This window comes from Pogona vitticeps, chromosome 5 (genome assembly GCF_051106095.1).
Source record: "Pogona vitticeps strain Pit_001003342236 chromosome 5, PviZW2.1, whole genome shotgun sequence".
NCBI lineage: Eukaryota > Metazoa > Chordata > Lepidosauria > Squamata > Agamidae > Pogona > Pogona vitticeps.
This window is the reverse complement of record NC_135787.1, coordinates 69,550,001-69,563,114: the sequence shown is the minus strand read 5'-3', so window position 1 is coordinate 69,563,114 and position 13,114 is coordinate 69,550,001. Positions and strand designations below refer to the sequence as shown.

At 39.3% G+C, this 13,114-nt stretch overlaps 1 protein-coding gene across 1 annotated transcript in view; it reads left to right on the top strand.

Moving 5' to 3' along the window:
* The window catches only part of SCFD2 (sec1 family domain containing 2), a 202,422-nt gene that overhangs the window by 163,386 nt on the left and 25,922 nt on the right, over positions 1-13,114 (top strand). The window contains exon 6 of the mRNA XM_020792486.3: positions 9,866-10,011. Within this exon, the coding sequence (XP_020648145.3) occupies positions 9,866-10,011 (146 nt within the window). The remainder of the gene's footprint in view (positions 1-9,865; positions 10,012-13,114) is intronic.

Genomic DNA, 13,114 nt, shown 5'->3' with positions numbered 1-13,114 from the left:
GTTTTTAAGGGTTTGTTTGTTTTTAACTACCAGTGGAATATGTATCCCAGCATTAAGAAAAGTAGTTCATCTGTTGCCAGTGAACTCTTAAACAACCTAGCACCAAATTTGGTGTATTTAGTGGAGTGAAAGGTTTCTGAAGTAGTTCAAGTGCCTTTCTGTCTTCCCCTTTAAAAATGCTTTTCATTGTTTCACCTAATTGGTCCATTTGGCTAAGATTGTCTAGCAATGGAATTCTTACTGCTTCACTGTTTATATGGATACCTAATTTTCCATGGTAGCACTCAGTTTGAAGCTCAACTAAATTGTGATAACCACAGGAACTAAATAAGTCCGAGAATTTCAAGAATACTTAATTTTCATATGTGGGCATATGAGTATCATTCAGAGTCAGACCAAATGCCATCTTGTCCTGATAACCTAGCAGATTTTAAAATATAATAATTATTTTTCATGAAGAATCTAGAACCATTATAAAAGATATATTCCAGCAATCTAAGCTTACAACTCTGTTTCAACAAACGACATAAAATAAGACTGAAGGAGGAGATAACCTAGGGTGTTTTGAATTTTAAGGAAGATTATTATTTGAATGAATGTTGGTGGATAAAAACAGTGGTTCTTAACCTTTGTTACTCGGATGTTTTTGAACTGCAACTCCCAGAAACGCCAGCCAGCACAGTTGGTGGTGAAGGCTTCTGGGAGTTGCAGTCCAAAACTCTTGAGTAACCCAAGGTTAAGAACCAGTGGATAAAAAGATCTATCATTGTAGATAAATAAAACAGAGGGGAAATCAAGTGTTGTGATAACCAACAAGGAACAGGAAGAAAACAAAGACTGAGGAGGAGAAAAAGAGAAATTGGAGGTGGAGGATAATTTGATAGAATCTTACATTTGCTGTGAAAAAGGGAAGGGAACCAGTAGAAAGGAATCAAAAGCAGAGAAGTATCCTATTTGTGTGAAGGAAAGATTACTGTAGAATTTACAACAGAAAAAACATGCTGAAGGAGGGAAGACCAGTTAGAAGGCCATTACAATTATCCAATCCAAACAAAATGAGAAAATGCGTTGTCGTGTGAGCAGAATCACTAAGGAATTTGAAGGAAGATCGTTTAGTAATATTTAACACCTGAAAGTGGCAGGACTTACCAATGACAACATCTCTGATGAAATTATGCACCTGTAATGACAAAAGAGAGAAGAGAAAAAATAACAAATTCTTCCCTTATTTGTTTAGCTTTAAAAATCTTCACCTTTTTTAGATAAAATGCACACTGAGATACTCTCAATATTTTTAATTATTTTATTTTTTTTCCTTTTCCTTTTTTTAAGCTCTAATATCCTTTTTTCTGAGTTCTGATAACTGAAAACATGCATGATTGTGTGTGCAGCATAACTCCGTAGAATGGCAAGGTGATATTTGCTTTCAGCATCAAAACCAGGCAAATACTGCACCATACTTAGGGTTTCTATACACAGGCTCTTTTGGAACAGGCTGGTGCAGTCTAAATAGTGTCACTTGGAGTCATATAGAGGTCCAGCATGCCCACTGGGAATTGCCCATATTAAGAATATAGTCACTTTGCGATGTTGGCAAATTAAATACTTCCATGGAGGGACAGAGGAAGTGATTTTTTTTTTTTTTTAGACAGTGTATTAGGGCAGTGCTAATGCACTGCATCACTTATCGTTTAAAAAAACTATTCTTGATCCAAACTGTGAGACAGTCAAAAGATAAGAAAATAAATCCTCCTCACTTCCCTCTCCTATCTCCTCCCATTTCTAAGATAAAGTTTTATAATTTTGTAAAAATATGTGATGTAGCTCATCAGCAGAGCAGAGGAAGTGTTTACCTTCTTGATACCCAGATGAGCTTTGATTGAAAAGATTATCTACTTCTGCACTGGAATTAACTTTTTAAGAGAATCATGTCAGTTGTGTTGGACCACCACAGACTCAAATTACCAAGGGATGTTATAAAGCTTTATAGTTCTTTGAAGTCAGTGTTCACGTATCCTACTTTGACCTTGACTTTGACACATACATCAGCCTAAGCTGACAAAAGGTTCTGCAAACTGCCAGGGCCATGTGACCCCTCAGTTACTACATTCACAAATACTCCTTATGTCATATTCCTTTCCCACTTTTTTCTCTCTTTTTCCATTTTTTTACCTCTTAAAGAGCTAAAGTGACTCCATAACAGCACAACTGTTCCAAGTCTCTTTTCTAGGTAAGGTAAAAGGTAAAGGTTCCCCTTGACATTTTAGTCAGTCGTGTTCGACTCTAGGGGGCGGTGCTCATTCCCGTTTCCAAGCCATAGAGCCAGCGTTTGTCTGAAGACAGTTTCCGTTGTCACGTGGCCAGCGCGGCAATACACGGAACGCTGTTTACCTTCCCACCGAGGTGGCCCCTATTTATCTACTCGCATTTACATGCTTTCAAACTGCTAGGTTGGCAAGGAGCTGGGACAAAGCGATGGGAACTCACTCCGTCGCATGGATTCGATCTTACTACTGCTGGTCTTCTGACCCTGCAGCACACAAAGGCTTCTGCAGTTTAGTCCGCAGCGCCACCACGTCCCTCTAGGTAAAGGGATCCGTTAAAATACAACTAACTACAAGGGCTCAGTCACCCACTTTAGTTGACTGCAGTGATGTAGTAGAGCCAGGGTTCCCAAAGTCAGAGCTCTGGGATCTTCTAAGTAACAGGGACTATGACATCATTTGCTACACACATACACACATCCTGTTCTTCTTACTCCTGAGCTTGACTGCAATCTGCAGCAGCTGGGAGAGAAATGGATTTTCTCAGAACAATATATTGTTACAAGCTATCGTTGTAATGCAAAGTTTCTGAAGATGAGTTGGTCTTGAATATGCAATTGAGAGCCATTAACATCACAAAAGTCCTACAACCTATTTGTTAATATGGATCAATCCAGCTTCTTGGATTTTTAGATTCTCTTTTTGAGGTGTGTGTGACTGTGGAGCCTATCATGATAAACACTTGCACTTCTACCACATCACTGATTGACTTGGCAGCTGCTCCTGCACAGAGGGCTTTTTGAACCCAACATCCTCCTCCAGTTAAGTTGTACAGTCAAAAATATTGGCACCCTTACAAAAACATTTAAAACTGCAACAATTTTCTGAGAGAAGGGTTGCATTTTCTGACAGAATTGCAAGGGTGCCAATATTTTTAATTTAACTTAATGTTTGGTAGCATCCCCGTTGGAAAAAAAATAACTGAAATCACTTCCTGTAACCATTAATTAGTTTCCTACATCTCTCTCCTGGAATTTTGGGCCACACTTCTTTTGCAGACTGCTCCAGGGCCTTCAGATTTGAAAGATGCCTTCTCCCAACTGCTGTTTTGAGATCTCTCGACAGGTGTTCTATGGGATTCAGATCTGGAGTCATTGCTGACCATTTCAGAACTCTCCAGCACTTTGTTTGTAACCATTTCTGAGTGCTTTTTGAAGTGTGTTTTGGCTCATTGTCCTGCTGGAAGGTCCATGACCTCTGGTGGACATGCAGCTTTCTGACACTGGCCACTATGTTGTACCCCCGAATTCTTTGGTAATCATCAGATTTCATGATACTGTTCACACAGTCAAGGCATCCAGTGCCAGAAGCAGCAAAGCAACCCCAAAACATCTTTGGCCCTCCACCATGTTTGACTGTAGGGACTGTGTTCTTTTCTTGGAATGCCTCATTTCTTTTTCTGTAAACAGTGCCATGATGTCCTTGACCAAAAACGCTCTACTTTTATCTCATCCGTCCACAATACGTTCTCCCAGAAGGATTGTGGTTTTGTCACATAAGTTCTGGCATACTGCAGTCTTGTTTTTTTATGCCTTCTCAGCCTTTTGGCTAAGATCAAGTGTAGTATCAAGTGTGTAGTGCCTTGGTGTCAGCAGTGGTGTCCTCCTGGGTCTCCTACCATAGCATCCCTTTTCATTCAGGTGGCAGCGGATAGTGCGAGCTGACACTGTTGTACCCTGCGTCTGCAGATCAGCTTGAATTTGTTGAGATGTTAATCTGGGTTCTGTATCCACCATTCAAACAACCCATCATTGTAATTTTTCAGTAATTTTGCTCTTCTGTCCACGTCCAGGAAGGTTAGCTACAGTGCAATGGGCTGTAAATTTCTTGACGATATTGCGCTCAGTGGACACAGAAACATTAAAATCTCTGGAGATGGACGTGTAGCCTTGAGATTGACAATGTTTTTCCACAATTTTTTCTCTGAAATCCACAGACAGCTCTTTACACTTCATTCCTTTCTCCGTGCTCAGTGTCATACACAACACAAAGGCTGAGTCAGCTTTTCTCTGTCTTAACTGGCTGCAAGTGTGATGACTATATTGCCCACACCTCTTACTTACAACAGGTGTGTCTAAATGCAAATTAAAGGAGTATCACATGTTTGAAAAGCAATTATTTCTTACAAATTAGACAGGGTGCCAATAATTTTGGCCAGTGCATTTTTGGGTTTCTGTGTGGGATTGTATCAGATTTGACTTGTCTTCTCTGTGTTTTTGTGTTCTTCCAACGCAAACCAAGAAATGAACAGGTGAGTACCAAAATATTTGCAACTGCAACGATTTTCTGAGAGAAGGGTTGCATTTTATGACGGAATTGCAAGGGTGACAATATTTTTGGCCATGATTGTATGATGCCTGAAGGCCACACTCAGCAGCTGTTATGCATCAGTTCTGAATTTATTCATGCTCAGCACGTTCCCAGCAAAGGCTGGTACAGAACTGACAAAGCTGAACTTCAGTTCCACCATATGAGCTTACAGCAGGCAGAAGTGCATTGGTTCTACCCAGTGCACATATATGGGATAAAATAGAGCTCTGTGGATAACTTTCAATAGTTATTCTGACTACCACCATCTAGATTTGACTGTCCCAGCAAGAGGAGAATCATTGCAGTTCTGTTCCTGCAGCATCAATCCAGATAGCCTATCCAGAAGGATATCATACCCACTGAGATCACATATCACAGAGGGGTCCAAAAGAATCAACAGAGTTATAGTCTTTTTCTCTCCTTCTATAACTCTCTCCTTCCAAACCAGGGCCAAACTCAGCTTGACTGCCTCCTCTCAAAAAGGAGTTTGAATCCTCATGGTTATAGTGAGAACAAGGTTCTGATTTCTTTTAAAACAACATTTTCAGCTCGGCTATTTACAGCAAATATAGCTTGGTAGAATCAAAGGGTCTATAAATGTTCTCATAAACACTAGTCCAATGTTGTTATAAAAATCCCAGGAGTGTTCTGGCTTTGTTTTTGAAGACTAGTTCAAACCAGTTGTGAAGTCCTTTTCCACCCCCACTCACCCCCATCCTTATAAATGATTCAGTGGGTTGCAAAAGCACTGGACCGCCTGTTTTATAGTTCGTCAGTGAAAATGTGTCAAGTGTTAGAAACAAGCTGGCACGATAAATGATGATATCTCTCTCTCTCTCTCTCCAACACATTGCTATTTTAAAATTTCCTCCTTCTCTCAAGATGTCAGTGTAAACATTTGGATAGTTGGTTTGGTTATAGAATCAGAGAGGGTAGGCTGGGAAGATGCGAGGGGAGGTTGCTGGTTCTTTACATTTTTTAGGACAGACATTTGTCTCCATGCTCGGAAGGGTTGTACTGTGTAATCACAAGGGATCCTCTGACTCTTCATTCTGTATTCAGCTGAAAGTGGTGATGAGCTATGGGATTAGAAAGAGCCTACCTTCAGATAAACCTGATACAGCTGGATTTCCAGCAATAAGAATGGAAAGGTATTTGGGAGAAGACACCCCAAATACACAAACACACTTCACAAGAATTGTTTAATCTTGGATGTGAGGGAGACAAACCTGTGTCTGAATCTTGCTGAAGATGGTATAATGTAAAAATTATGCTTGTAGAACTGTGCAGGGCATGACGCTGAGACAATCTGCATGCATCACACAATTTAGTTGCGCAATTCATGGTATGGCTGTTGTACAGAGTGCCTAAAGAAGTCTGTTGTGGGTGTCACTCCCACCTTGTGCAGTTTTCCCTACCATTTGCATAACTTTGCATTAACACCGCATGATTTCAGCCAATTTCAGTCTGATGCCTTTTGAGTCTTGGAGCGTTTAGAAAGCAAGGAGTATGTTAGTTGGTCCTTTTAAAAGAAAACCAGTCACATAGGTAAGGGCACACACAGTAAATGCAATGTTTTCCATCTTCCGGAGAACACAGGAAACATTGGATGCAGAATTTCTGTGAGAAGTTTTGAAATCCTGCCAATTCAAGGGGTTAGTTTTGATAGCCCTTTGGATTTCTCTTCATTCTACAACTTTATGATTCATAGCACTATCATGTACAGATTCGCTCAGAACAGTAATCAATTCTACTGAGTTTGAAAAGGTTTACTCCATTTAACATAAGTGCCACACTTATTCTTTTCATAAATATATTAAAAAGAAGGATAATGATAACTGATTAGGACAAATAGCTGAGAGCATTTATTAAATGTGTACCCCATCTTTGCCCCCCAAAACATAGGGATAAGGTCTTTCACAGCTTATATTTGTAGACTCCCCACAGGCATCTAATTAGCCACTGTAAGAAAAAAAAAATATAGGACTCCGCAGGCCTTTCATTGCCAAGTATAGCTTTTGTGGTGTTCTGGATCCAGTATACTTTCATTACTACAATAGGAATTCTCCTTCTGTCCTCCTTCCCACAACTCCCTCAAAATCTGCTCTGGAGAGTTGCCTAGCCATCCTGAGCAGATTTTGAGAACATACCAAGGTTGGGGGGGTGGGGGAGATTCCTTTGGCATTTCTGCTGATAGAATTATTACTATTGCATCCTAACGTGTGTTCTTTTGTGTTTAGCCACACACACACACTGCTTAAGATTTTCATTAGCATAATTGCTGACTTGATATAATTTTTCAATTTTATATATGCATAAGAATAATTGTCACCTCTGCTACCCCTTTAAACTCTTAACCTTTTATGTGCTAGGATTGCACTTTGTAAATCTAAACAGATGGGAATGGGGGGGTCTGAAAACCACCTTCTTAGTTTGATCTTAGTTTATTCTAAACTATCATAGATAAAGCAAACCACCATTCCATGTGTTGGAATGTGATGAGAAACTGAAGCAGAATTTGCAGATCTCCTTACACATATGGGGGTGGGGGAGAAGAACACATGACCCTGGTGTCATGCAGATGTATTTTCGTGCCCTCTTCACAAGGCATAAATCTTTCATCTTCTTACTGGACAGATGATTTATGTGATTCATTACTCTGTGCAAATGCAAATAAACACTTTTGCTAATAATATTATACTGTCAGTGTGTTTTTCAAATCAAATTGTCTCCCATGTTCCTAGGGAAACATTTATCCTTTAAATGTAAAACAGTCATAAGATTCTCTAATACAGTATTAGCTTTGGGCACCTCAGCTTGCTTTCTTTTCTACCGAGGCTCATTTTTACATTATTAGATTTTTTTCATGTATCGTTTATTTCATGTGGATCCTTATGGTGTAGGCAGAGAGCTTTAGAAAACTGCTAAGTGCTATATCTGTGTGTTGTACTAAAAGCTATTACCAAATCCTGAGAACTATATTTAAAGGAATTAAAGATTACGTGGCATTCACTTTGATTACAAATCTATATATTTGCCTTTATGTAACAATTTTTTTTTTCTTAGCGGTAATATTTATAACCCTTTACGAGTATTGTGTGGAGGATTCCAGACAAGACATAGTAACTGATAGAAATGTAACTTATGGTTTCAAAAAATGGAGGCATTTGCAAATACCATCCCCATGTCTAAAAGTTGTCATTGCAGATTTAGGCAATGGAGTCCTTCCACTGGATCCCACCGCTTCCTAAAGAATCAATTATCTGTTTCTGTCCTGCAGCCTCCCATGCACCCTAAAATTCTCCAAAGGGATAAGTAACCCTCTGGAACAGGGGTTTGGCACCATAGAGAGCAGAAGCAGGGGATGAAAGTTAATTCAACTTGTGCTGGGTGGTTGAAGGATTCTGGGTATTGTAACATTTCCATGATCTGTTTGGACTATAGTGTGTAAAACTGGAGGTGAGGGTATCCAAACCTCAAGGCTCGGTAATGTAGTCTGCAGCAGAGTAAGACATGGGCTAGTTTAAGACCTTATAGTATATAGCCCTCTCTCTGAATCAGAACCTCATGAAGCCACTACCTTCACCTCTATCCCCAGACCAGGTTTCTTGCTCTACACTCATGCCTTCCCTAGCAAAGGCAATGCACACAGCAAAAATTTTAATCTAGTAGCAATAGAACACAAGGCTCCAGGATCGTCTCTTTAAAGATCTCCTCCAGAATGGAGGCAACAGGACACGCTGGAAGAGGTCATTTTGGCTACTAACTTTGTTGGAGGAAGTTTTCATTTTTAAAGTAGTCTGAGGTCCTGTTGCTTCAGTCCAACCTGAACTACTACTGTACATCAGTGATTCCCAGCCTTGGATAACCCAGGTGTTCTTGCACCGCAATTCCCAGAAGCCTTCACTACCAGGTATGCTGGCCAGGGTTTCTGAGAGTTGCAGTCTAAGAAGACCTGGGTTACCTAAGATTAGAAACCACTGTACTCACTGCAGTGTCTCATCTGGCTGCTCTCATTTCCTTAACTTTTTAAGGTTGCTCTTCCTCACTCCTCCGGTTTTCATTGCCTTGTGAGTTTTTACTTGTCATCAAGACCTGACAGCTTCTTCACATAAACAACTCCATCCTTATGGCATACTGGTATGCTGTCAAGAAATATTAATTTGAGGTTTTAACATTCATGTGCTTTAACAGCTTTCTTTAAATGGGTCATCAGTTGCCACCAGAAATGTTATATTTATTTTACTAAGTGCAAGCTGTATCTGTGTGTATTTCAGTCCACTAGCAGACAAAATGCCATTTTATGTTTCACTGACTTTATTGTCAGCTGCATCTTATAAACTGTCATCTTCTGATGCTGTAAATGATGTTTAGTAAAGCAACTCAAAATTGAGTTAATGTGTGGAACAATCCCCTGTAATACTTTTCATAGCATGACCCAGGAAGCCATGCCAGACATTAACACTTTGGTATTCTTGGAATAGTTCTGGATTATTTTTAAAAAATTCTCATTTGTTAGAGCCTTACCACCTTGGTGTAAGCAAATGTATAAACTTGCCACAACATGCTCACTGTTAGCAGAGAATAGCATCAACATGATCATAAAAGCTAACAAAGGCCTTAAATCAGTTTTATCTTTTCAAAACTATCTCTGAAGTGAATGACCTTCAAAACTCTCTAATGTGAAATGAGTGTATCATGAGAAAACATTCAAAAGTATCTGTTTTATTTGTAAAAATTTTAATGTTGCATTTAATCTTCCTTCCTTCCTTCCTTCCTTCCTTCCTTCCTTCCTCCGTCCGTCCGTCCGTCCGTCCGTCCGTCCGTCCGTCCGTCCGTCCGTCCGTCCGTCCGTCCGTCCGTCCGTCCGTCCGTCCTTGGCTTTAATAGGAGCAGGATATAAATTGAAGAAATAAATAAAATAATTAAATATTTAAATGATTTCTTTGGCATCTTGTTTTATTTGAAAATCGCAAACTTGTGCAGAAACATATGCACAGCTAACACAGACTGGAAATATAATCATCTTCCCATTACTAGTCAATACCTATATGAGGAATAAGGTCAAACTTGAATACAGACAAACATAAAAGGGGTTTTGAAGAGAACATAAAAGTCACCCATGCCTGTTCTAAGTTATCAAGATGTTTTTCTCCAACTAATCTTCTCCCCTGCCACCTTTTTTAAAACCAAAGAATTTACCAAGCAAATGTGTTTCTGTGTTGTTTCAGGCTGCGAGTCCTCTCTTGATCTGACGTTTCAGAAGGCCATGGGTGCAGTGAATAAGATCTTTAAGACCCTCCAAGATGTTGCAAAAACTCGGACAAATATGAAACAGTTTAATTCTGTGCATAACCCGGGAAGTCATACCGAACAGGCAAGTTGCTGTGTGTTTTTTGTATCAGTGTTACTGGATGTTATTGTAGTACAGTGGTGCCTCGCTTAACGTTTGCTTCGTTTAACGTTTTTTTCGCTTAACGTTTATTTTTTCAGAGGCAGATTGTGCTTCGTATAACGTTTTTCCCTATGGGCGATTTTCGCATAGCGTTTTTGGGACCATGCTTCGCTTAACGTTTTTGGTTTTAGGTCCCCTGCTTCGCTTAACGTTTTTTTTGTTTTCAATTTAAAAAGTGTCTTAGAAGGGTCCAAAACGGTTCTAAATGCTTGGATTCGTTAGAGGACCCCTTAAGTCATGTGCAAACCTGATTTGGCTTTGATCTGACGTTTCGTTAATTTTTTGTGAATTTTTGTTTTTTGGCCCATAGGAACCAATGGACCTGTCAAAATCTGACAGCTCCATGCTTTCCTATGGGGGAGAAAACAATTTACAAAAAATTAACGAAAGTTCAGATCAAAGCCAAATCAGGTTTGCACACAACTTAGGGGGTCCTCTAACGAACCCAAGAATTTAGAACAGTTGCTGAGTCTTCATTAATTTTTTGTGAATTTTTTCTTCCCCCATAGGAATTAATGGAGCTGTCAGATTTTGACAGCTGTCAAAAGTTGGGGGAAAAAAATTCACCATTAATTAACGAAAAGTCAGATCAAAGCCAAATTAACTTTTGCATCCGTTTTAGAGGGTGCAGAAGCTAATCCAAGCATTTAAACCCATTTTTGACCCTTTTATGACACACTTAATTTTGCAAAAATTGACTTCGCAAAGCCATTGAAACGTATTGAGTCAGCTACAATACATTCCAATGGAGGATACATTGTATCGTTTAACGATGTTTCCTATGGGTTTTTTCGCTTAAGGACGGCAATCCGTGCCTATTGGAACGGATTAACCGGTTTCCAATGCATCTCTATGGGAAATGGTGTTTCGCATAAAGTTTTTTTCGCATAAGGTTTTTTTTTTTGGAACCAATTAAAAACGTTATGCGAGGCACCACTGTATATTTAAGTGAACATCACAATATATTTTTAGTGCTATGCAACCAGTTCAGCTGAGTCTTAATCAAATCAGACTGATTCAGGTTCAGCTCAGAATGGATTGAAACTGGGTCATATTGATGACTGATTTGGCAATCCGGATGTCAAGTTTAAAAAAAAAAGCCAAACAATGTGTCTTCAAAATATTACCCAACAGCAGGATGTAAATAAATGGACAGGCATGGGTGAAGTGAAGTTGCAGACCTAGATTTTGTTCATTGACGATACTCGCTTCCAATCTGAGACAAGAATATCACCTTGGGAGGGAAGGAGAAGTTACCTTCTCTTCTTCTCTTTTGTTAATTTCCTATTAGCAGCAGGAACGTTTATGAAAGGTCTTTGTTGGAGGCTGGTGGCAATTTTGTGTTTCCTATAGTTTATGCTTCTTCATTTCATCCTCCTAATCCTAGTCTCCTTCTTCCTTATGTTTGTTGTTTATTTGAATAAGTGTGTGTGAGAGTTGGTCTCAGTGTCGTTGCCTTAATAGCTTTACCAGGCAGTAGTTCTTCACTTACACCTTACCACCCATCACCTCCTGGTCCTATTATTTGTAGGTTAGGTTTTCAGTTTGTATCATTTTGAGCTGTATGTTTGTTCAGTCTATACTTTTGCTCATGTGTGAGTGTGTGTGTGTGTTATTTCTCAAGCAACCATACGCATATATGCAAAGACTACCATAATGCAGAAAAGCAGCATGTGTTTTAGCAGACTTTAATCATATTAAAGCGATGTGCAAAGGTCATTAGTACTGAAAAAGCTGGACATCTTTGTCTCACAGTCTGGCATAGATAATTCCCTCTGAAGGGGCTGCCATAGGTCTAGTTTGATACAAACATTATGGTTTCCCAGTGCAAGTCATGGGAGCCGTGAAGTGTCCAGTTTCTGAATGGTTTCAAGAATGAAATAGGTAGGATTAGTTTCAAATTTTGTTGTTTTGTACATCCAGTTTTCAGGATCTGTGAGGTATTTAAGGAAGGCATTACCAGTGTCAGATCGCAATGAATTTCTATGGCTGAGTGGGAATCTGAACTTAGGCTACCTGAGTTTAAACTAGGACCCTAGAATCAGGGTCTTATTCAGATTATCAAATTGGAACTCAAACTGAATGGCTGTGCATAGCCCTACTTTTCTCAGTGTGCTAATGCAAATGTATTCTGTTCCTCTGTATTTTTGTGCTTACCAGAGCAAGCCTTGCTTCCTCATGCCTTTAAATATTCTTTAGAGTGATAGTTTAGTTTGAAGTGTGTTCAGTGACAACGGGTTTTGTAAGATTGTCATCCATCTTGCATTGCTGGTAGTCAATGGGCTGAAAAGCTATTTGGAAGCCAATGATGCTATGCTGAAAAAAGCCAAATAAGTGGCCTAATTCATCAGAAAAGCTGCTGAAGCTTATGTAGTAAAACACTGAGCCACCAATAGTAGCAAAACAGATGTCGCTGGTAAGTCAACTTTGGTGAAGTTACTAGTTACTTTGTATCCAGGATTGCTACCAGTGAGCATGGATCTTGCTTCTGTTATCACTTAATAAGAATTAACTTTTTAAAATTTAAAGTTAACTTTTTTTCTGATTCTTTTAAAAACCACCAATGCTAGCAGCAGTAAGGACAGGGGGACAGAAGGTCATTTATGTAACACACCGTGTTTGGAGTCTTCTCCTGCAGAAAGAATGTGCGGCTCACATCTGTTGCATATTTCCTGGCTCACTAAATATGTTACCGTATGATTTGGGTGGCACATCTACATCTTTTAATAACCACATAGAAGAAAAGTGTATGTATTTAACATTGTGAACTGTGTGATATGAAAAAGTGTATTTGATGGGTATAATTGCATTCAAAATCATTTGCCCCAAGTTGTTGAGTTTAAGTGCTTGGTTTTTCATTTGCTTTTCTTTTTTCTACTGAAGGTAAGTGGCACTTTCATTTATCTTTTCCACAGCATGACTCCTGCATCTGTTTTCTAAGAAACATAGTGAGTGACATTCCTGGAATAGCAAAGTACAGAAGCATTACCTACCACAAATGGAACACATTAATTATTTTTTATAG